Source organism: Hemitrygon akajei, chromosome 21, assembly GCF_048418815.1.
Source record: "Hemitrygon akajei chromosome 21, sHemAka1.3, whole genome shotgun sequence".
Lineage (NCBI taxonomy): Eukaryota > Metazoa > Chordata > Chondrichthyes > Myliobatiformes > Dasyatidae > Hemitrygon > Hemitrygon akajei.
The window spans coordinates 54,614,226-54,640,333 of NC_133144.1; the positions used below are offsets into that span (position 1 = coordinate 54,614,226).

The window sequence follows — 26,108 nt, forward strand, 5'->3', positions numbered from 1 at the left end:
ATCTGTAAGGAAAATATTAGCTCTGCTGAAACTAGAACTCACAAAGCAAAAAGGGTTTAGTTTCTACAAAGGGGAGGCACTTGTTTTCAAACTAGAGAATCTAGAGCTTTCTGTAATTAGACTGTGAAAAGCTTTCACTGAATTACAGAAACATTTGGACAACAGTGCAGTAAAGGCAACAAATACACTACATCCTCTAAAAGAACAACTGAGGCAAAGGGCGGAGTGTAGCTGGTATCAGTTCGGTTTGTGAGTTTTAGGATAGTTTTGTAATGAAGATTAATTGGACCAAAACTTATAACATTCTGAGAATTAAAAAATAGAAAGGTTAACACTCAGAGCTGATTCTGTAACAGCAAACAAGTTCAAAAAGCCTGATCACAGAATCCAACATTGAAGGGGAAAAATGTAAAAGTAGTTGAGAGAAAAATTCTACTGCCATGTTTTGTCCAACAAACACACTCCCTTGTGGCAGGTCACATCCAAGAGCCTCTAGCTGGATGAGTTCCCCTCCTGGAGCTAACTCATGGATTTGTGGTAACGGTGGCTACTCCCAGCAATGTGCACTGTCTTGCTAACTTAGCCTCTAATTTTGAGCCTGTGCCACTTTGTGCCCTTAGGCTGGACATAAAGCACCCGCACAGTCTCAACAAACTGAGCTCAAATATTGGGGTATTTGGTTCATCTTGTGAACAAGTTTTGCTTGGATTGATATTTTGAAATGTATTTAACATGAATGAGTTCAAGTCAAAATATACGGTTCACAAATAAAAAGTTTTTGCTGACTGTATTAATCAGGGTAAAAAAGAGATTGTTGTTTAAAAGAACAAACACAGGTTCGACAGGCAGAATGGCCTCATTCTGCACTATCAATATTTGATGACAGGAGACCTCTCATGACTATGACTGGTGCTGCTGCAAGTACCTTAATCCTCTGATAATCTGATACCTTCAGAACTTTGGGAGAGGCAGATTTTCCAGACTATTGTATGTTTTTTAAATACCTAAGCACACTTCTATTTCAACCTTACTATGTAAACTATTATTTACATAATTATGTAAACTAGTTTTTCAACTATATTATGCAATAGTATAATATATTTTCTAATGAACCTAGTGTGTGTAAAGAGAGTGGGAAATATACTAAGACTCCTACTGCAAATCCATCCATGTTCCTGACCATTGGTGTTCCTGATTCCAACATGGTCTTTGGCTTTATAAATCACTTTCACACTCGTTCTCTCACTCACATTCCAGACTGAATCCGCTGGATCATCAGATGCTGGACTACCAGAGTTTTACTGTGGAATTTTCTAAGTGTAAAGAACATAGTGTCTGAGAACTCACTTTCGTTCTAAATGCTATTTGCTTGCTTTTATTTTTTGGATGATTTGTTTTTTTCTCTCTCTCTCTGCATATCGGGTGAGTGACCATCTTTTTAATGGGTTCTTTTGGATTTCTGTGGCTTGTATGGAGATAAATTTCCAGGGGGTTGTATAATATATGCATACTTAAATGTACTTTGAACTTCAGAGTCTTTTGAATTAGTCCTTCTTCAGAAGGGTGTGGATGAGACTGCATCAGAAAAAGTTTGTTTGGGTCCAGTCTAACTTACAGCTCATATCAACAAGTCTGACACCACACACCATGCATGTAAGGTGACAGAGGATACATTCGAAGGAGATGTACAGGGCAAGTTTTGTTTTACACGAAGTTGTAGGTGCTACCTCGAATGTGTTACCAGGAGTGGCAGAGGAAGCAAATACAACAGAGGTGTTTAAAAGGCTCTTGGGTAGGTTTGTGAACATGCAGAAAATGAAGAAAATTAGACATTGTGTAGATAGAAGTGATTGGGTTAGTTAGGTATTTAATTATTATTTTAGTTAATTCTATACATTATTGTAGACTGAAGGGCCTGTTCTTATGCTATGCTGTTTAATGTACTAATAAATTCCTGAGAAAGAATTCCTATGTATAGATTAAGTAGGCTAGTCTGAAAGATTAGAAAGATCAGAAGTGATTTCAATAAAACGTCCAAAGATCCTACAAGGCTCTACAGTGCAGAGAAGTGTGACATCCCCCCCCCCCCAACCCCCCGGATCCATTGTTAATGTCTCAAAAGATGCAGCCAGTCATTCAGACTGTGAGGAAAATAAATCTATTCAGCCAAAGGGTGGTAAATATTTGGAATTCTCTTTAATGGGCAGTTGTTGAATGCATTCAAGACAGATCAATCCATTTTTGGGAGTATCAGGGAACGTGAAGTGGATTTAGTACAGGATAGCCATGTTGCATCAAAAGGGCCTGATCATTTGAACTGCAGATTGGGAGTGAAGGGAAGGATGGCCTCCCTTGTTTCTAGCTCTTTAAGTGTGCTTGGTTCTTTGACCACTCCCATTCTCAGCACCTTTGAACAAAAGGTTTCCTACGTCCACGCTCTCTGTCCTACTATGTGCGGGATGGGGTCATTATAGTCAAGTCTAGTTCTCTTTATTTGTTTTCAGTTAGAGATTCAGCACAGTAACAGGAACCTTCCAGCCCAACAAGACTGCACCAGCTAGTTACACCCATGTGACCAATTCACCTATTAACCTAGATGTGTTTGGAATCAGAGGAAACCCACGCAGTCACAGGGGGAACATAGAAATTCATTATAGAGAATCGTGGGAATTGAACCCAGTCACTGGTGCAATACTGGCCTTACTCTAACTACTATGGTTACCATGCTGCCGCCTTTCTCTGCCAACTTTGGGGCCACTCCACACTGATGGCTGGTGGAAGCTCGAGCTGCTTCGCCCTCACTCACCCAGAGGAACTGAGGCTAACCAGAGAACTCTTATTACAGACTGTCATTAACTGAGGAACAGTGGTCAAATGTGAAAACCTTTTATGGACTAAGGCACACAGTGTACATGGGTGGGGGTGGAAACCAATGAAGCCCTTTTATTCAAAGCGTTTGTCAGGAAGATGAAGAATAATTACAGATTTTACTTTACGATCTGAGCCTCGAACACCAAGGCTAGGGTGTTATTAATCACTATTTTAGTCCCCTTTCTGACAGAGAAGCAGAATTAACAATGGCGAGAGCAAACCTAAGGGAAGGCTTTTTATCTGACCACTGAGTCCTTTAAAGTAATAATATTTTTACTGCAAAGTCTATTTAGAAGTGGACGAATAGGACAAAGAAGTATGAGTTATTTCTTGGAGCTAAGTGACTGGATTGACTACATGATTGATATGAGTTGCTATTATTAAACCAGTATGTTAAAAGCAGCTGCTTTCTGATTCATCACCTTAAATGGATTTCAAAGCCTCAATCTTGTGGTTAAATGTGTTAAATCTAAATGGCTGAGCCTCCTAGTTGGCTTTAAAGGTTTTGGCTTCCAGAACATGGGCGACGATTGAAGACTACAACAGTGAATAAACTCCACTCTCCACGGTATCAAGTTGTGGTGGGGCGTCATGGTAGTGTGGCAGTTAGCTCGACACTCTTACAGCTCAAGGCATTGGAGTTCGGAGTTCAATTCTGGCGCCATCTGTAAGAAGTTCGTACGTTCCTCCCGTGGGCACGTGGGTTTCCTCTGGGTTCTCTGGTTTCTGCCCACAGTCCAAAGATGTACCGTTTAGAAGGTTAATTGACCTTTGTAAATTCTCATGTGATTAGGCTAAGATTAAATAAGTGGGTTGCTGGGCGGTGCGCCTTGCTAAACCAGAAGAGCCTGTTCTGCACTGTATCTCTAAATAAAAACAATTAAAATTTAAAAATTAAATTAGTTCAGGTTAACAGAAGGTAATAGCACTCAGTCAGCACCAGCATCATTGGTCACTCCTGGTCTTACATCATAGGATCTGGGCCATTCATACTCCCCCATTCAATACTTCGATAACTGTTCAACAAACAGCGGCAGTGATTAATGAATTTAACTTGCTCTCATCCAGGGTACAGGCTCTGTAGTGCATCCCATAACCACGTGTTTGTTAGCAGTTGGGGAGGAACACAGAAGGGGTGGGGAATGGGTTTCCTGAAACCGCACTAAATATCTAAAACATCACTTCATTGAAAGGAACAAATAACCCTGAAGAGATTAGGGTCAGAGTCATTTGCACAATTCTGCTACACAAAACACCACAGTTGGGGAAAAAAATCCTGGCCTCCAACGTATGAAACAAGGGCAATATACTTCCTATATTATCTGTGTTAGCAAAGATGGAGTTCAGCAGCAAACGTGTTTTAATTTTAACCAGCCCGATATGAAAAATGAAAAGAAACATTTTAATTCTATAACTTTAGTAACAAACCAACATTATTTCCATCACAGTACTGCCTGTTTAGTTTAAAGGTGACTCTGCTCTGTTAAAATGGGAGACCATCAAGGTGAGGCCATGTGTGATCTAGCCCATAGCTGCTGGGTATAAACTCCTGGCTGATGACTCTAAGCTAAACAGACATGGATTAAGTGCCTCAAACATGAAGGTTTCTCCAACTTCTGGTGATTTCTCCACCCTTTTTCCTCTATTTCTGCATTCTCCATTCCAGTTACCCCCTCATCCTTTCTCTTCTTCTCACCTTCTCATCACTTCCCTCTGGTTCCCTTCCTCCTTCCCTTTCTTCTATTGTCCATTGTTCCCTCTTATCAGATCCCTTCTTCTTCAGTCCATCTCTTCAACCTAACCCCTCCCAGCTTCTTAATTCATCTTCCCTCCCCCACCCTTTCACTTTCCCCTCACCCGATCTCACCAGCTTGTACTTACCACCCCCCCCCCCCCCCACCACCTTCTTATCCTGGCTTCTGCCCCCTTCCTTTCCCATCCTGATGAAGGGTCTTGGCCCGAAACATTGACTGTTTATTCCACCATCATAGATGCTCTCTGATTAGCATTATATAGGCATCTGGAACCGAAGTGTTCAAAGAAAAGTTTAAGCAGAGCAGGACCCTCCTCTCTGGAACTCAGAAGAAGGATTGGTCATTTATTTGAAATGTATAGACCTGTCCTCATTAATGGCAAACAAGAAAAAAGCTGCAGATGCTGAAAATTCAAGCAACACAAACAAAATGCTGGAGGAACTCAGTAGGCCAGGAAGCATCTGTGGAAAAAGTCAATGTTTCAGAGTGAGACCTTTCATCAGAACTGGAGAAAAAAGATGAGAAGTCTGCATAAGAAGGCAGGGGGAGGGGAGGAAGAAATACAAGGTAGTAGGTGATAGGTGAAACCGGGAGTGGAGAGGGGTGAAGTAACGAGCTGGAAGTTGATCAGTGAAAGAGATAAAGGGCTGGAGAAGGGGGTATCTGATAAGAGAGGACAGAAGGGCATGGAAAAAGGGGACGGGGGAGGAGCACCAGAAGAAGGTGATGGGTAGATAAGGAGATCAGGTGAGAGAAGGAAGTGTGAATGGGGAATAGTGAGGTGTGGGGGCAATATTGGAAGTTCAAGAAATTGATGTTCATGCGGTCAAGTTGGAGGCTACTCAGATGGAATATAAGGTGTTATTCCTTCAATCTGAGTGTGGGCTCATCGTGGCAGTAGAGAAGGCGATGGACTGACATGTCAGAATGGGAATGGGAGCTGGAATTAAAATGGGTGGCCACTGGGAGATCCCACTTTTTCTGGCAGATGGACTGTAGGTGCTCAATAAAGTGGTCTCCCAATCTATGTTGGATCTTACCGATATACAAGAGGACACATTGGGACCACTGGATGCAGTAGATGACTCTAACAGACTCACAGGTGAAGTGTCGCCTCACCTGGAAGGACTGTTGTAAAAATGCCATCCTCTTCTCCCAATTCTTCTATCTTCACCCAATCTGTTCTCAGGAGGCTTTTCATTCCAGAACTGAGATGTCCTTCTTCTTCAAAGAAAGGGGCTTACCTTCATCCACCATCAACTCTACCTTCATCCACCATCAACTCTGCCTTCATCCACCATCAACTCTGCCTTCAACCGCATTTCTTCAATTTCACGCTCGTCTGGCTTCACTCCATCCTCCTGCCATCCTACCAGTGATAGGGTTCCCCTTGTCTTCACCTCCTACCAACCCACCAGCCTCCATATACAGCACCTAACTTTCCATAACTTCTGCCATCTCCAAGGGGATCCCACCACCAAGCACATCTTTCCCTTCACCCCCCCAACACCCCATATTCTGCTTTCCACTGGGATTGCTCCCAACACGATTCCGTTATCCATTCATTCTTCCCCACTGATCTCCCTCCTGGCACTTACCCCTTTAAGTCGAACAAGTGCTACTCCCTGCCCCTTACACCTCCTCCCTCACTACCATTCAGGGCCCCAAACAGTCCTTCCAGATGAGGCAACTCTTCACCTGTGGGGCTGTAGGCATTATCTACTGTATCCAGTGTTCCTGGTGTGGCTTTCTATTTATCAGTGAGACCCGACATAGATTGGGAGTCCGCTTCCCCAAGCATCTGCCAGGAAAAAGTGGGATCTCCCATCAGCCACCCATTTTAATTCCACTTCCCATTCCCAGTCCAACATGTCAGTCCATGGCCTCCTCTACTACCCTGATGAGGCCACACTCAGGTTGGAGGAGCAACACCTTATACTCCGTCTGGGTAGCCTCCAGCCTGATGGCATGAACATCGATTTCTCAAACTTCCAGTTATACCCCCCTGCCCCTGCCCCCACCTTCCCCATCCCCTTTTCCCTCTCTCACCTTATCTCCTTACCTGACTTACCTGATGTCACTTCCCTATGGTATCAGATCCCCCCTTCTCCAGCCCTTTATCTCTTTTACCAATCGACTTCCCAACTCTAATTCACCTCTCACCCACTCCCGGTATCACCCATGACCTGTGGCTCTTTTTCCCCCTCCCCCACCTTCCAACTCTGACTTCCCATCCTTTTTCTCCAGCCCTGATGAAGAGTCTCCGCCCAAAACGTCGACTGTTTACTCTTTTCCATAGGCACTGCCTGGACTGCTGAGTTCCTCCAACATTTTGTGTGTGCTGCCCAAACTAATTGCTGCACTTTACTGAACAATGTACTAAGAAATTTATAAGCCCTAAGGAGGTAAAGGAGTCCAAAGTCACACACTTAGTGTTTTAAGGATAGATTCTTCCCCTCTGCCATCAGATTTCTGAATGGCCCATGAACCCACGAACACTGCCTCCCTATTTTGTTCTCTTTCTGCACTGCTTATTCATTTTTTATATATTTTTATTTTAATCTTATTTTTTGTGCATTGCACTGAACTGCTGCCACAAAACATCTCTTGACATATGTCAACGATAATGACCCAGATTCTGATTCATAGAGGATGAGTTGGGATTGGAGGAATTTGCTGATTTGCCAATAATCTGGCCTCCACAGCTCTCAGTGCAGAGAGTTACAGAAATCGACCACCATCCAGGAGAGAGATCCAAACGGAGGCCTCTGCTCTGTTGGACAAAGAGGTCCTGCACTGCCCTGTGGCTGAAGTTGGTCACGTGACACGATCACCTCGGTAACTTGGTGAATGCAAAGCCTGGGAATATAATGGCCCTCAGAAACAGACAGCAAAGTGGGAAGAACATTACTGGGGGGTTTGGAAGCATACCACCGTGCGTGCATCAATTTAGTTGAAGCAAAATTTACATTTATGCCTAACTTTTATGCTTTTAATTACTTAAAACGTTCTGCACAGCCCGACGATGAGCTTTGGGATATGATCTATAGCCCACTCAGCTGCTACTCATAAATTTACTGCAATTGTTAGCTGCGAGCTGTCAGGCCAATCTACCATAGGAAATAAATCGTATTTCGCAACTCAACATATATCTTTGATTTACGTTACACCTGGTTATGCTATAACCAAGTGCAGAATGCTTAACGATAGACAAGGGTTCTTGAAGTAATAAATGTTCCACTGCTACGCTGATATGCACCCAACTAAATGAACATTAAAACTCAGCATTATTTTATACACCCAAAATTTTAAGCATTCATAATTGACTCCCAGTGATCTATCAGTGAGACTTTCCCTTGAAGCCTTTTGGGAGATCCAGCTTAACACTGCAGACAATAGCTGTCACAGTTCTTACAGGAGGAACTCAGCAGCATCTATGGAGAAAAATAAACAGTCTGTATGCTTTGGCCTGAGACATTTCATCGGAACTAGTAAGGAATGGAGCAGAAGCCAGAACGAGAAGGCGGGGCAGAGGGGAAGGAGTACAAGATGACAGGTATACAGGTGAGACCAGATGAGGGGGATAGTGCATGATTGGAGGTGGGAGGGATGAAGTGGAAAGCTGGGAAGTGATTGGTGGAGGAGGTAAAGGGCTGGAGAGAAAGGAATCTGATAGGAGAGGATAGTGAAGGAAGAAGGGAACCAGAGGATGGTGATAGACAGGGGAGGAGAAGAGAAGTAGGAGGTATCCAGAATGGCGAAGATAAAAAGAGAGACAGCAGAAGTGGGGGGAGAAATCACCAGGAGAAAAATCAACGTTCACGTCATCAGGTTGGAGGCTACCCAGATAGAACATGAGGAGATGCTCCTTCAGCCTGAGAGTGGCCTCATTATGACAGTAGAGAAGGCCAGGGACCGGCACATTGGAATGCGAATAGGAAGCCAAACTGGCCACTGGGAAATCCAACTTTCCTCCAGCATTTTCTGTGTGTTGCTCTGGATTTCCAGCATCTGCAGAATCTCCTGTGTTCATAATTCTTGCAGGGTTGAAACTGTGTAGGAGGCTTGACAAGCCACAGTAATGTTCATGTGATTGTTCAAGCATCTCAAGTTTTGGCACAAGATCCATTAAGGGAACATAGTGTAAAAATAGCAAGGATAGGGTAATCTGGCCAATAAATACCCTCTGTATCAATCATATCTGCATGACCATTCTCAAACATTGTTAGGAGAAAAAAATCTGACAAACCACCTGAGAAGGAATGGCTGGGAATGTAAGACTAGAGTTCCAAAGGAAGGGTGGTGGGGACAGGTTCTTTGGTGTTATTTGAAAAAAAAGATTCAACCAATAACATTGTTTGTATGAGTTGAAGAGCAACTCCTATAAAATTAATTTTCCTGGATTAGAGATGGTGGTCACCATAACTAGGGCTTAGGAATGTGGTTGTACGTTGTTCAATAGAGTGCAGCAATTTCTGTGAGGGCAGGTCAGTGAAATGCTCTGTGTTGTTGGCAGTGAATGCCTCAACAAAGCAGTCCATCACTGATCACTGATATTAACTTCTTCAGCCAGAGGGTGACGGATCTGTGGAATTCATTGCCACAGAGGCCAAGTTAGTGGGTATATTTAAAACAGAGGTTGATAGGTTCTTAATTATTAAGGGCATCAAGGGTTACGTGGAGAAAGGAGGAACATGGGGTTGAGAGGGATTATAAATTGGCCACGATAGAATGACAGAGAGGACTCAGTGGGCTGAATAGGCTAATTTTACTCATATGTCATGTTGTCTTGTAAGTCTGGTATTTTCCACCCATTCCTGATTGCCCTTGAGAAGATGTAGGTGAACTGACATCTTGAACTGATAAAGTCCTTGTGGTGTAAGTGCTGCTCAATGGATAGCTTTTGGACTTGGACCCAGCAACCCCAAAGGAACAGTGGAATGTATTTAAGATGGCGTGCAACTTGGTGCTGTCATTTATAGAACAGAGATAGCGATGGGTCATGGATGGACATTATATGTTCTCAGCCATATAATTTTCAAAAAGAAGAAAAGTAAGAGAGAAAAGATATGTTCAAAAACAATAACGGACTAGACGAGCCAATAGTTAGGAAGGCTGCCTTACCCCTGGGCTGACAGTGGGAAGACTGCATGTTTAAACTATAATACACCCACTCAGCAAAACTGCATGAGACAAAATTAATGACAACCCCTGCTGCTTAATAAAATGCAGTCTTTCAGCATACCCAACTGCTTTACAAGACAGCTGCACAGAACAGGCTGAGAGCCTTGCCGTTCTGCAGTAAATTTAAAATGAAAACAGTTTTCTAAAGGCCTCCAAGAGTACAGTCACCTTTGAACTAAGAAACTAATGAAGTAACATGTCACTTCACCTCCCTTGTGTTCTGGGATATCTGAACATTTAAACCCATTGTTTGGGATTGCTGTGATGTTCCACTTGACACCAAAGTGGTCAAGTGCCTTTAGTGCATGGGCTGAATCGTCGCCCAGTTTGATAAAAGCAGCACATTTAAAATAAGACCACACTTTGTTTGACCCACAGTAAAATTATCAGTGCTGTACCTTAAAGCAGGACAGACTGGGTTGTTCCCTAGTTTCCATTTTTTGGATGCTTTTGGTGTTAAAGAAACATCACAGAATCCTACTGCAAAAGCATAACATGGGGAAAGGAGCCCATCAAGGAAACAATTTAAGAATCAAAAACACCCACCAAATCAATAATTCTATATGCAGATTCAACATATGGCAAGAACAGCAAAATGCAAACTCTAATGACCTTCAGTTTCCACACTCACATCACTAAATTCTATGCATTTTCCACACTCACACGACTAATTTATTTGCATTTTCCACACTCACACGACTAATTTCCATGCATTTTCCACACTCACACGACTAATTTCCATGCATTTTCCACACTCACACGACTAATTTCCATGCATTTTCCACTCTCACACTACTAATTTCCATGCATTTTCCATACTCGCACAACTAATTTCTATGCCCCCTCAAGGTTTTGCCTCTGCATTATCCAGAATCTATTTACAAAACCTGCCAAGGATTAGGTAAGATAAAGGCCTTATCTCCAGGATAATAAAAAGAGCAAATATACCATGGAGATTCATTGGACTTGTGTTGAGCCGAGAATGCTGAAAATCTCACTTAAGTTATCCAATTGCCCTACAGAGAGTTTCAAAGCCTTAGTGGCTGCAATAACTCCAAGCTAATATTATGTAGGTGTTGGCACAGTGGCGTTGTCAGTTGAAAGGATACCCTGTTTGGGAACTGTGACAAGCAGCTATGCAGATGAATCATGGGAAGGTAGAGCACGGAAACACCCTTTCAGCCTGTGGGAACCACCAGGGAAACCTTACGCTGATCCTATACTAACCTCATTTTATTCTCTTCATAAGCTCCCCAGATTCTACCACTCACCTGCACACTGGGATCAGTTATAGCCAAGCCGAATATTTTTTTTTGAGACGTGGAATAAAATGGAACATTTCGAGGAAAATCCACATGGTCACAGGGAGAACATAGAAACTCCACCCAGGCATATCACTGGGGATAAGGCTGTGTATGTGAAGGAATGGCTCTGTTTGCTACCATTCTCCTGCCAACTTATCATCTCACTGAATACCACACTACCATGTTCTTTTCTCATTCATTACTAAAAATACCTACTGCCTCTTTAAACATTTTTTTAAGGTTTGTTGAGGGAATTGTCCAGGTCTTGAAAAATTGAGAGGAAGATTGCATGTGAAAGATCTATTTTGTACCATTTCTGCTCAAATTTCCAGGTCTTTCCAGCATCCTCTGTTCCTCCTTCTAACCTCAGTGTTCAACTCTTTTCCAGAGGTTTTCCACAGGACACCAGTGTTTATTTCCTCATTTCTCTTGGACGTTCCATAACCCTTCCCAAGATCTATCTACTCTCAGCCCTACACAGGGTCATGAAATGTCAGTCGCAGGCACCAAGAGAAATGCCAATGATGAAGGCAAAGCAAAATAACAAACGTGAATAAGTCTGTAGATACTTGAAGTCAAGAGCAACACACACACAAAATGCTGAAGGATCTCAGCAGGTCAGGTAGCATCTATCTAAATGAATAAAGAGTTGACCTTTCTTCCGGAGTGAGAAAGAAGGGGGAAGACACCAGAATATAAAGGTGGGGGGAGGAGAAGGAGGACTAGCTAGAAGGTGATAGGTGAAGCCAGGTGGGAGGGAAAAGTAAAGGGCTCAAGAAGAAGGAATCAAGAGGAGAGGAGAGTTGGTCATAGGAAAAAAGGTAGGAGGAGGGGACCCAGGAGGAAATGATAAGAAGAGGTAAAAGGGCAGAGTGGGGAATAGAAGACGAGGGGAGGCAGATAGGGAAAGAATTTTTTTTTACCAGATGGAGAAATCGATATTCATGCCATCAGGTTGGAAGCTACCCAGCTAGATTGTTAGATGTTGCTCCTCCACCCTGAGAGGCGGCCTCCTCTCAGCATAAGAGGAAGCCATGGACCGACATGTCAGAACAGGAATGGGAATAGGAATTAAAATGTCTGGCCTCTGGAAAGTTCCACATTTGGCAGATGGAGTGGACGTCCTCAACAAAGCAGTCCCCCAATTTATGACAGGCCTCACCAGTGTAGAGGAGACCGCATCGGGAGCACCGGACACAAAATTAAATTTAAACTTGGCGCTTGATCTGGAAGTGGTGGAGTAACATTTCAAGGTATCACTGGATAAACAATGTGATATTGAAAACTATTCCTTTTTGTTCTATTTCCATTCCAATTTCTCAGGCCAAATTATATTCTTTCATTTGCATGATGGAGCTGGTAGTATAATTCCACAATTTTGTGTTATTTTTCTTGTTATACTTCATGTAGATTACAAAACTCAACAACTTCTTCTGAGAAACACAATTAAAAGCAAATAAAAGTTTGGGAGCAATTTCCTGTCAGCTTGTTTTGTGACATGCAAAAGCCACAAGATTCACAGAGTTAGATGTCCCAGCTACAAACATCAACAGTGGTTAAATAAATTTGACAATAGATTTCGGAAGAGGCATCATGCCCAGAATAATCTGGTAACTCGGTCGAAATTCCCCCTTGAATTGGCATTGTAAAAGAAATAGAAATGCCCTGGATATTTATTTAAGCCACTACATTTTCTCAAAACCTATGAACTTACATTTAAATTGTGCACTCATTTTAAAGGTCTTAAAATGTTCTTTCACCCCAGACACACTTTGTTGATCTTTGCACTGATAGGTATTGGTCATCAATCTGCTCTTTTGCTAATATATCAATTTTTCAACTCGCATGGTTCTCTCTGTTTGCTATGATCCCAGATTAATATTATTGGCTAACCACCTCTTCTACTTTCAGCTGAGTTTTTTCCTTCAAAACAAAGTGATATCCCAAAGGCCATCCATGATTCACTTCTTTCCAACCAAAAGCACAATAATTTTATCTAACCTCCTGCATTCTGTCCCTTAGAATTTTCTCTTTACAGCCAATTCCAGTTCATTGCATTTAAAAAAAATTTCACATGAGGTACATCAAAAAACCTCATCTATATTCAACATGCACACAGTGTAATCTGCTGAGTTGTGAGATGGTGGAAGCTGTTGCCTTGAGTATGAGGGGAGCATTGCTAACTCTTCGCCCAAGGAGTTGATGGTTGTCATAGTGGTTTCTTACATAGAGCGGGTCAAGAGAAGGCTCCCATCACCCAGGGATGCAGTCAGTGCCCAGTCCAACCCAGTCTGTGGTGGGGATTGCCACTCATCATCAATCTGCCATTCTTCTGCTATGCTGGCCATTCCCTCACTAACCCCCTCCCTTCCAAACAGTTGAAATGAGCTGGTCAGTACACTTTACTGGCTTGCGATACCTAACGACTCTCACTCGAAACCTCTCCAGAAAGACAGTTGGGATGAGGCAGAAAAGCTTCAGGCAAGCTCTTTGAAATCTCCACAGCATCGCCTTCAGCAAAGTCATCCTCACTGCCACTCCAGTGCTTCATTCACTCATTTGGATTCACATTGTCAGTCAGTGACTTTGTTCTACCCATCTCCTGTCTTCTCTGCCTCTGAAAATTGCATTGTTTTCTCATTCTCATAGCAGTTTTTGAAAGCCAGTTGGACAGGTAAATGGATCAGAGAGGTTTAGAAGGACCTGGGTCAAATGATAGGTATCTTGCTCAGCATGCAGTGTCTGGGGTGAAGGGCCTGTTTCCATGGTGTGTGACTCAATGTTGAAGGATTCTGGATCGGTTTCTTGTATCACGGATGCTGCAGGACCAGCCTGGTGTTCCTAGCAATTTCTCTTTTAAATTCATAGAGCACGACAGTACACTAACAGGCCCTTTGGCCCATCTAATCTGTGCCACACTGCTACTTTGCCTTGACCTTTCAATCTGCACCTGGACCATAGCTTTCTATATCTCTCCCATTGTCATATTTCTTCTAAATGTTGAATTTGAACCCGCATACACCACTTCCTTTGGCAGCTCGATCCACACTCATATTTTTATCTCTGATGTCTCCACTTGCCAGTAACAACCTTCAGTTCACCACAGTGGCAGTCCTCCTATTTAATGCCAACATTCACTTTTTAAAACCAAACCTTCCAATATCAACCCCTATTTCATCCATTGCCTCCAAAAGGCACATGCTGTATAAAAGTTGAAACAGAATAATAAAATCAATCTAATAATAGAGATTTCATTTTGGAGATCCTCCCGATATTTTATGGAATACTGAAAATTCGTTTGCAACTGACTCGTCTGAGGACTAGAAATATATTCAACCTGGAATATTAGCTCTGTTTCTCAGAGCAACACAGCATCTATGGAAGGGAATAAACAGTCGACACTTCGGTCTGAGACCTTGATGAAGGACATTGACTGTTCATCCCCCCCCCACCCCCCAAACCCTGCTCCCCATAGACTCTGCCTGACCTACTGAGTTCCTCCAGAATTTTGTGTTCATTGCTTTGGATTTCCAGCATCTGCAGAGTCTCTTGTGTTTATCAGCTCTGTTCCTCATCTACACATACTGCCTGACCGGACTCATCTCCACCTACCTGCCTTTTCCCTACTGAGTGTTTCCAGTACTCTTTGGTTTAGTCTCAGATTTGCAGCATTCACAGGATTTGTATTTTGAACATATGATGCTACTAGCTGTAGAACTAATTTACTTTAGAATGGCTGACACAGAGGAGATGGATCGCACTGTGTGACAGCTGAAAGAAACAATCAGATAGAACCATAATTAAAGACCCTTCCATTGGATCTAAACACCTTCCTAACTGTAGACTGAACCTGAAGGAAGCACTTATAACACTGTACCCGGATGTGGAATTTATATATTAATTTAGATACTCTCTCATAACATTCTTGGCTGAATGTCTACCAATGTGGACAATTAAAAAGCTGAGATGACAGGAATGTACATCTTCTCTAATTATTTCAAAATCATCCAGGATATTTTTCGCCTGAGAACAAAATTACATTCTGGGAATGTGGGACTTGCTTGGCCTTCACCTTACCACCTTCAGCAGGTTTTAGATATCCCAGAGTACAGTGACTGTTTCATAGTAAAGAGGTGATGTTTTACCAAACCCCCGAGGATGAAGAAGACCATGAAAAGGCGCCCAAGAGTGGTCCTTGCGTAAACATCCCCATATCCGACGGTTGACATGGTGACCATCAGCAAGTAGACACATTCCCAGTAAGTCAGCGGCTGGGAGTTCTGGAAATTTTCCCAAGGATCTCCTGAGTTCTCCACCTGAAAACAACATATGGGAAAGCAAAAGGTAAACACAAGGTTGGAAGGCTTGTGGAGCACATTAGGTGTGAGTGAACTTTGATACAACTTCAGCGCCACCTAGTGCCTGTATCCTGACAATGAGCAGACTGCTTCTGGGAAGCTTCCTTGGTTTAAAACTATGTAAATAACACTAACTGCTATTTCTATTCTGTTTATTCTTCTTCTTCTTCAGCAACTTGACAGGGTGGTTGTGGAATTAGTCTTTCCACAATTATCAAGGACGTTGCCAGGACTTGAGGACCTGGGTTATAGGGAAAAGTTGTATCGGTTAGGATTTTATTCCCTGGAGAGTAGGAGAATGAGGGAAGATTTGACAGAGGTATACAAAATGATGAAGGATATTGATAGGATAAATGCAAGCAGGCCTCTTCCACTGAGGATGAGTGAGACGAGAACTAGAGGTCATAGATAAAGGGTGAAGGGTGAAATGTTTAGCGGGAACGTGATGGGGATCTTCACTCAGAGGGTGGTCCGAGTGTGGAATGAGCTGCCAGCAGAAGTGGTGGACCTGAGATCGATGTCAACATTTAGTGAAATTTGGGTGAGTACAATGGTGGGAGGGGTATGGAGGTCTATGGTCCAGGTTGGAGCATCAGAATAAAAGTGCAAAGAAATATTTTCACCTGGTGTGAATCCTTGGGATTCTCCACAAAAGGGGCCAGTGAAAGTTCATAGATTCCGAAAGTTCATAGTTAGTTCTCAGACTGACTATAGTCATGGCATGTGTTTGGATTTTGTGGACAGGAAGGGATATAGGGTTAGTAAACAAAATTTCTGCTGAGGTAAAAGTTCAGCCATGATGTTACTTATGACGTTATCAGCAGGAGGGATGGAACAGCCCTCTCCGGCTCCCATTCCTTATGTTCTCCTAATACACCGACTTATTGAGGTGGATGCAACTGAAGATTAGTAACCCCCACTTTCACTCCACAATGATTTGGAGCAGACTTGATCAACTAAAGAAAGAAAAATTGTGGACTCTATGAGAGGGAAAGTTTAGATTGATCCTGAAATAGGTTAAAAGGATGGAACAACTTCGTGGGCTGAGAGGCCTGTACTGTGCTGTAATGTTCTATGTCATTCTTCATGATGCTCTGATGTCATCCAAAATTTCCTTTATTTCTGTCTCTTTGCATTGACCAGTGGTAAAAGTGTGAGTTCTGTGAAGCAGCTGCAGCAGGAGCATTAACAGTTGGGCAAGGTTTAGAACAGGGTTCCCAAGCTTTTTTATGCCATAGACCCCTACCATTAACCGAAGGGGCCTGTGGATCCCAGGTTTAGAGGGATACAGACCAAATGTCGAGGCAGATGGGAATTTTGGTTTATTTTATTTATTTATTTAGAGATAGAGCTGGAACAGGCCCTTCCAGCCCAGCAACCCACTTATTTAACCCTAGCCTAATCACAGGACAATTTACAATGACCAATTAATCTACTAACCAGCACATCTTTAGACTGTGGGAGGAAACCAGAGCACCCGGTGGAAACCCATGTGGTCACGGGGAAATGTAGAAACTCCTTTTAGACAGCTGTAGAAGTGAACTCTGAACTCTGACACCTCCAGCTGTCATAGCGTTGCACTCACTGCTAAGTTACTGTGGCCCTCATACTCTGGCTAGAATGGACATGTTGCTATTTCAGTACTTGTTAAGAAACAAGATGTTGAACGTTTAATCCTACGTGGACTCAGGATTCAACGTCTGATGCCTAGTTGCTATACCCAGACCACTCTGCCTCTGATCGGTGAGGCCTGGAACTTATTTTGGCTGCGCAAGATTAGTGGGGCCTTGGGATAACAGTGGGACAACTTGTAGTGTGGTCCAGATTAAGTACAATCTCACTCAAATAATGCCTTCATTTGCATTAACACACTTTGGGCAGCTGAGTGATGTGGTTTTCCTGAAACTGAAGCATTGACCCAACAAAAACATGGAGTATATGAAGTCAAAGATGGATCTTGTCTACTGACAGATTGTGCAGATCAAGTAACCATGGATAGAAGGCTGCTGGGTGAGATGGAGCTTGTAATTGTGCATCAGCGCACCAAAGCCAGTTACCTGCATCTGGCATCCAAGTACAATGAGCAATCAAAAAGGTGCGTGATTAAAACCAAATGAGAAGCATTGCACCATCTAGAGTAGTGCTCTTCACACTGGGAATATCCTTCTTGGTTTTGGGGAGGATTTACGGAGATGTAACGTGTAGAGCTAAATATTCTGAAGGTCTGTATCCATTTCTATTATATTTCCATGTGATGAGGAAGTTGATCTATTGGAACTATCTGGAGAGTCTACTGGGGAGAACTTCACTATCAGAGAATTCAGAACATAACCTTCCCATTCCAATTCAAGGGATGAAGGAAGAGATTTTTTTTATCCCTAACAATGGAGAGATGGGTTCCATCGTAGGAGGCCACCAAGGTGTTAAAAAGGGAGCTGGACTGTTACTTGGAAGAAAGAACTAAAGGAAAACTAGGTTGGAAAGAAAAGACTACAACCACTGATGGAGAGGGCTTGTCAGGTTCCATGACCCCTTCCTGTTAATGACCATACCCTGATTAGTGCTTAGCTTTTGTTTGTTGTAATAACACTCACAATATAATAATCACCAGGAATTAGTTAGATCCATCTAATAAAAGTACCCCAGATACTCCTTAAGCATATGACACTGAATCAATTCTATGATTTTAACATTGTTATCTACAAGAATTTTTGGAGCCCCACAATAAAGTCATTACTCTTTAACCAGTTGTGGATATTCATAATTCTCAACAAGACCTCACAATACAGATTATTTACTTATATGTTTGGTCTGGCCCAACAAGGTTGTGCTGCCCAATTACATCTACTAACCTGTACGTCTTTGGAAAGGGGAGGAAACTGGAGCACTTGGAGTAAACCCATACAGTCACGGGGAGAACATCGAAACCCATTACACAGATAACAATAGAATTAAACCCGGGTCACTGGCACAGTAATGGTGTGATGCCAACTGAATAACGTGTGGTTGTTTCATAGTGTTTGGTCATGTTCCTGGATTACCTTGTTTAATTGAGATAGCCTCACATTAAACAGAGGTATGTGTTGGGGAGCACTTCAGGTCCAGTGATCACAATGCCATTAGTTTCAATATAATTATGGAGAAGGATAGGACTGGACCCAGGATTGAGATTTTTGATTGGAGAAAGGCTAACTTTAAGGAGATGCGAAAGGATTTAGAAAGAGTGGATTGGGACAATTTGTTTTATGGGAAAGATTAAAAGTTTGAGAGAGCCACGGTTTCCAAGGGATATTGGAAACTTGGTTTGAAAAAAGAGAGCTACAAAAAATATAGGCAGTATGGAGTAAATGAGGTGCTCGAGGAATATAAAGAATGTAAAAAGAATCTTAAGAAAGAAATTAGAAAAGCTAAAAGAAGACATGAGGTTGCTTTGGCAAGTAAGGTGAAAACAAATCCAAAGGGTTTCTACAGTTATGTTAATAGCAAAAGGATAGTGAGGGATAAAATTGGTCCCTTAAAGAATCAGAGTGGACACCTATGTGTGGAGCCAAAAGAGATGGGGGAGATTTTGAAACATTTCTTTTCTTTGGTATTCACTAAGGAGAAGGATATTGAATTATGTAAAGTAAGGGAAACAAATAGGGTAGTTATGAAAACTATGATGATTAAAGAAGAGGAAGTACTGGCGCTTTTAAAGAATATAAAAGTGGATAAGTCTCCAGATCCTGACAGGATATTCCCTAGGACCTTGAGGGAAGTTAGTGTAGAAATAGCAGGGGTTCTGACAGAAATACTTCAAATGTCATTAGAAATGGGGATGGTGCCGGAGGATTGGTGTATTGCTCATGTGGTTCCATTGTTTAAAAAGGGTTCTAAGAGTAAACCTAGCAATTATATGCCTGTCAGTTTGACGTCAGTGGTGGGTAAATTAATGGAAAGTATTCTTAGAGATGGTATATATAATTATCTGGATAGACAGGGTCTGATTAGGAACAGTCAACATGGATTTGTGTGTGGAAGGTCATGTTTGACAAATCTTATTGAATTCTTTGGAGAGGTTACTGGGAAAGTTGATAAGGGTAAAGCAATGGATGTTGTCTATATGGACTTCAGTAAGGCCTTTGACAAGGTTTCACATGGAAGGTTAGTTAGGAAGGTTCAATCATTAGATATTAATATTGAAGTAGTAAAATGGATTCAACAGTGGCTGGATGGGAGATGCCAGAGAGTAGTGATGGATAACTGTTTGTCAGGTTGGAGGCCGGTGACTAGTGGTGTGCCTCGGGGATCTGTACTGGGTCCAATGTTGTTTATCATATACATTAATGATCTGGATGATGGGGTGGTAAATTGGATTAGTAAGTATGCAGATGATACTAAGGTAGGTAGCGTTGTGGATAATGAAGTAGGTTTTCAAAGCTTGCAGAGAGATTTAGGCCAGTTAGAAGAGTGGGCTGAAAGATGGCAGATGGAGTTTAATGCTGATAAGTGTGAGGTGCTACATTTTGGTAGGACTAATCAAAATAGGACATACATGGTAAACGGTAGGGCATTGAGGAATGCAGCAGAACAGAGTGATCTAGGAATAATGGTGCATTGTTTCCTGAAGGTGGAATCTCATGTGGATAGGGTGGTGAAGAAAGCTTTTGGTATGCTGGGCTTTATAAATCAGAGCATTGAGTATAGGAGTTGGGAGGTAATGTTAAAATTGTACAAGGCATTGCTGAGGCCAAATTTGGAGTATTGTGTACAGTTCTGGTCACCAAATTATAGGAAAGATGTCAACAAAATAGAGAGAGTGCAGAGGAGATTTACTAGAATGTTACCTGGGTTTCAGGACCTAAGTTATAAAGAAAGGTTGAACAAGTTAGGTCTTTATTCTTTGGAGCGTAGAAGGTTGAGGGGGGACTTGATAGAGGCATTTAAAATTATGAGGAAGATAGATAGAGTTGACGTGGATAGGCTTTTTCCATTGAGAGAGGGGGAGATTCAAACAAGAGGACATGAGTTGAGAGTTAGGGGGCAAAAGTTTAAGGGTAATACGAGGGGGAATTTCTTTACTCAGAGAGTGGTAGCTGTGCGGAACGAGCTTCCAGTAGAAGTGGTAGAGGCAGGTTCAATATTGTCAATTAAAAAAAATTGGATAGGTATATGGACAGGAAAGGAATGAAGGGTTATGGGCTGAGTGCAGGTCGATGGGACTAGGAGAGAGTGAGCGTTCAGCACGGACTAGAAGGGCCAAGATGGCCTGTTTCCGTGCTGTAATTGTTATATGGTTATAAGAGAAGTTCCACGATCTCAAGCATCAACCTTAACCACACAACACAGACAACTCTTACATTCAGTGCCTGATACAATAATTTACTTCAAGTTGGATATTACCCTGTGAGATTTAGTACAAGTATAAAAACTGTAAGGGCTTTACCACTCAAAAATACAAATAACTCATCTGCTCGAAGATTTCGGATCAAGTGAACATTTGACAAACACTTACCAAGTGTATGAAGCCAGCTCCTGTTAGCCATGTGCTTATAAATATAGAGAGTAGATTCACCAACTTGATGGAGTTACTGTTTGAAAGAGAAGAATAAATTCTGAATATTATTGCGTGGGAAAATAATATTAAAGTGAATGTGCATTTACCTTACTGCCTGGGAGCTCCTGCAATATCGGAAATGTGTGATTCCAGGAGTTTCTTGATATTAAAAGTTTAACAGAAAAGAGTAGAATAGAGCAAACCAATGAGACTTGCTTGAATTATTTATTATTTGTTATAGACAACCAAATTAACTTGCCCCTTCTCCCTGTGATGAAGAAGATTCCTTTTTCTTCAGCCCTTTACTTTTTCAACCTGTCGCTTCCCAACTTCTCACTTCACTCTCCCTCCCCCACCCACCTAGCTCCCCATCACCTGGTCTCACCTATCACTTTGTAGCGTGTACTCCTTCAGCTCCCCTCAGCTGCTCATTCTGACTTCTCTCCTCTTCTTTTCCAGGCCTGATGAAGGCTCTTGTCTGAAACATCAACTGTTTATTCCCCTCATAGATGTAGACTAACCTGCTGAGTTCCTTCAGCACTGTGTCTGTGTTGCAGAACATTTGGCAAGCTGGGTGCTAGGGTCCCAGGGAGCTGGGTTTCCTGAGAGCTGGTAGGCTGAAGCTCCAGACTGTATACACCAGTGTTGGCCTGAAGTGTAGACTGTTTATTCTTTTCCCTTGATTCTGCCTGAATTGCTGAGCTCCTCCAGCATTTTGTGTGTGTTATTCTGGATTTTCAGCATCTGCAGAATCTCTTGTGTTTAAAATTAACTTACTGTTTTCTATAACTGTAGCGGCATGACTGTATTCTGTCTTTCTATGCGATTTCTAATGGAGACGATACATCCAGGATATTCTGCATTCTATATCTGGGCGCTGCGGTAGCACAGCAGTAAACATAGCACTGTTACAGCTCGGGGCGTCGGAGTTCAGAGTTTAATTCCAACACCATCTCGAAGGAATTCTCGCCATGACTGCATGGGTTTCCCCGGTGCTCCGGTTTTTCCCATCGTCCAAAGATGTACTAGTTAGTAGGTTAACTGTTCGTTGTAAATTGTCCTATGATTAGGCTAGTGTTAAATAGATGGGTTGCTGGACAGCGCGGCTTGTTGGGCTGGAAAGGCTGCGCTATATCGCTGAATAAATAAATATTCTATATTTGCTTTCACCTATAAACTACCTTGATGGCATCACAGGTCCATAGGGTCTTAAAGAGAGCTTTTGGGACATTAGCCTTCATAAATCAGGACACTGAGTACAGGAGATGGGATGTTATGTTGAGTTTGTATAAAATATTTCACCTTTTACCTTAAGCCTATGACCTGTAGGTTCACTCAACCTGAGGGGAAAAGCCTGCATCTATATCTCCCAGAATTGTATATACCTTGATAAGTTCTCCCCTTATTTCACTGCACTGTAAGGAATGAAGTCCCAACCTAGTCTACCTTTCCCTATAATTCAGGTCCTCAAGTCCTGGCCAAATACATTGCAAATTTTCTATGCACTCTTTCAAGTCTATTGATATCTTTCGCATAGGTAGTGACCAAAACTGCACACGATGCATCAAAAGCTCTATTTACCCATAACCCCACTTTCAAAGGATTATGGATATGTACTACTTTGATGGACTTATGTTTAGAATGATCTTTCTGGAGATGGCATGCAAAACAACGTTTTTCACTGCACCTCAGTACACATGACAATAATAAACCAATGACCAATTCTTTCTTTGTTGGAAACATGCCTCTTCAAGGCAAAGCTTAGACCTGCCTTACATCTGGTAAACTCAAACCTCAGGAGTGGGGAAACATAAACCATGAGGAAATATGGAGGGACTGTGAGTTGCTGAGCTCCCAGAACATGATGTGGCCCACTGGAAACCCCTTTTGAGAATTGGCACAAATGAAGCTACTTGGGAATGATCTCATCTTCCTGGGAATACATGGTCACCAGAAGAAATGCCTGTTGAGGATTTGTGATCAGAGTCCAATCATCATCTTTATCCCAGGGTAGAAATGGCAAATAGAGCATATAGCTTCAAGATGAGAGGGGAAACACTTTAAGGAGGTGTGTAGGGTAAGATTCTTTACACAAAGAACGAGGAATGTCTGGAACTCACTGTGATGGGTAATGAAGTATACAGACACAATAGTGGCATTAAAGAGGCATTTAAGTAGACATATGAACAGGCAGGGAATGGAGAGACATAGGTTACATGTAGGTAGAGGATAGACTTAGTTTAATTTGGCATCGAAGTTTTATGCCAAACAGCATGGTCCAATGCTGTACTGTTCCATAAGATAGGATAAATATATAACAAAGCCTTACCAGGTGATAATTGAGATGAAAAAATTAACCATCATAATCCATGGTGATTTGGAGAATGAAATGCATTACCAGGATTAAGTTGGCAAATTCAGACATTAAAGATAAATTTTTAACTGTCATCCACGCCAGAAGGAAAATGATCCTCCTTATCAACTCCTGTTGCCAGGAAGATGTGTCGAAATAACTTGGTGTTCTCCACTTTCAATCAAAGCAATAAAAGCTTGTCCCAGAATAGATGAGCAGCCTGCTCAAGCTGATTTTGTTTTTATTTATGTAGAGATAGACCCTGCTGACCTAATGAGCTCACACTGCCCAACCACATCCGTGTAACCTACCAATCCGTATATCTTTGGAATGAGTGAGAAACCCAGAGCAACCAAAGGAAATCCACGTGGTCATGGGGAGAATGTACAAGCTCCTTACAGACATATACCAGTGGAAGGTTTCTTCTGTTCTTATGAAGGTGGGCATTTTAAACCAGATCTCAAATTGATTTTAAATTTAAAAAATAATCTTTGCCCTGAAATGTTACTCGGTCAAAGCAGGACCAGACCATAGAAAAATGTGCTTATTCCTACTTGTCTTATTGCATTAACTTCAGTGTAAACTCTTGCTCCAGACTTATGAATGCATAATACCATGGAGATGCACTTTTAGCAATGGGCACAGACCTTTCCCAATATGAACCACTGACCTCTTACAATGTTAGAGTACTTAATTGATATTGGCAAAGCTCCTATTACAACACTTCCATCATATACATACATGGGAGACAGTTTAAACACTTTGCAAATGCTAAAATGCACTGAACCAATTCAATCTGGTTAACAGAATGGCTCCAAACACCAGCAGTGTTCGCTCCTCTTCATTGCACACTGGTTTAAGGTTATTTATATTGCTGGCTTTTTAAGTTTACTGTGATTAAACACAATCATCCATCATCAGCAAGGGCTGGTAGTTGTTATGTAGCTTCCCTCATTCTAAACAATCCATATAACACAAGGTTGATGTTATTATGCCCTGATTTATTTCTTCACGCTAACTCTGTTGCACTGAATTGATGTGTTTAGAAATCTATGCATTGTCTTCTGAGAAAATGGCTAAGTAAGCAAGGACATCTCTTAAAAAGTCCAGAGTAGGTGCACTCTATGAAAGGGTTTCTAACAGTTCATTACTACCGATAAATTACACAACTCAGTCTGAATGGTGATTAGATCTGAATGAAAGCCCATAGAGACACTTTACCAATCAGATTAATTAAATCATAGCTCTACATGCATGCAACTCCATGGAGAATAGTTCTAATGAGCAGCATTTGAGATGAGTTGACATTGTTTCCTATAATGCAAAGATTCTTAACCTGGGGTCCCACAGACCCCTCAGGGGCCCATGGATAAATATCAGGGGGTTTATGAACTTAAATGGGAAAAATATTACATCTTTATTTTCACAAACCCCTATCTGAAATCTAACATCTCCTTTAATTATGAATGCAGGTAACAAATCACAGTAGTATTAGCAGTGCCAGTGACTTTGTCGTCAAAATTATAAATTATTATAAAGAAATTATAGATACTTTCACATCATATTACAGTTGTTACAAAATACCTCAAAATATTTTTTATGACACACGCATTGCTACTTTGAAATTACTGTAGTTATTAGACCTGCCGCTAGTCTTCCAGTCTGCAGATGCTCGTGCAATGTGGCTGGCCAACTATCAGGCGTCTGATAGTCATTCAGCCACCAAACAATGAAGTCGCATGCTCTCACATTTGTGACCCAAATATCTACATTGCTCTACGTTATTCCCTATCTACAATTGCTTGTTGATCAATGTGCAGAAGGAGGTGAGATGTGTTTATTTATGAAGTTTTGCAAAACTGGGCAGTTCAAATGAGAATTCTTATCTTTCCGTAAGGCCGCGTGGTCTTTTGTAATACCACGAGACCCCATGCACAACAAATGCCAAAAGGACACAATGCCTGAGATACTGCTCTAATCCTTGTGCCTATCTGAATATCTAAAAGCCATGAAAAGTGTTCAACCTTTGGATCAATTGTAAAACCTGCCTTATATTACTTACTTGGCATCAATTTAATTGAATATCTTATACTTCACTTAATTAATATACAGATTACTTATTTCTTGGCAGATCTATCAAACAAATGACTTAAGACTGTACAAAAATAATGACTTTCAAAAAATGTCAATTGAATAAAATATTTTATTTTAGCTTTATTTTATTTTTTTTTTTTGCCAACACAATTGGTTGAAATGTTGAGGAAAAGGAAGTATGATGAAAACTATTATATGGTTTCACTTACATTAATGAATACGATGGGGAACAAAAGCCACAGTGTGCTGTGCAGAAAAATTCTTACGAATGGAAGTATGAAGCCAGCAAAACTGAAAGAGCATCTCATGTCTGTCCATCCTGGAAATGCATCTAAAGATATGGGTTTTTTCCCTTTTCTTGAAGCACCCTATAAAGTTGACACCCAGATTGCCAAACAAGAGAAGCTCCATGTTATTGTGCACTGGAAATGGTCAAGTTGGCTTGTGGACCGGCACAGAGGAAAAAACTGGAAAAGGTTCCCTTATCAAGTATGTGGTATGTTCTAGATCAGCTGATATTTCTTCTAACATTTTGAAGCAGAACATTGAGGAATTGGCAACTTCACAATTCCCATTCCAGAATGCAACTGGGTGAAACTACAAACATCCCTCAATGTAGTCAGCTCCTTTTATTTTTTTGTTATGTGAATGCTG

General features: G+C 41.6%; 1 protein-coding gene across 16 annotated transcripts in view; it reads right to left on the minus strand.

Annotated features, from left to right (window-relative positions):
- kcnma1a (potassium large conductance calcium-activated channel, subfamily M, alpha member 1a) overlaps nt 1-26,108 on the minus strand; it is a 913,789-nt gene that overhangs the window by 291,525 nt on the left and 596,156 nt on the right. For all 16 annotated transcript variants that reach the window (XM_073025436.1, XM_073025438.1, XM_073025437.1 and 13 more), the window contains 2 exons: nt 20,966-21,041; nt 15,259-15,429 (listed from right to left, as the gene is read on the minus strand). In XM_073025436.1, coding sequence (XP_072881537.1) covers nt 15,259-15,429; nt 20,966-21,041 — 247 coding nt within the window. The remainder of the gene's footprint in view (nt 1-15,258; nt 15,430-20,965; nt 21,042-26,108) is intronic.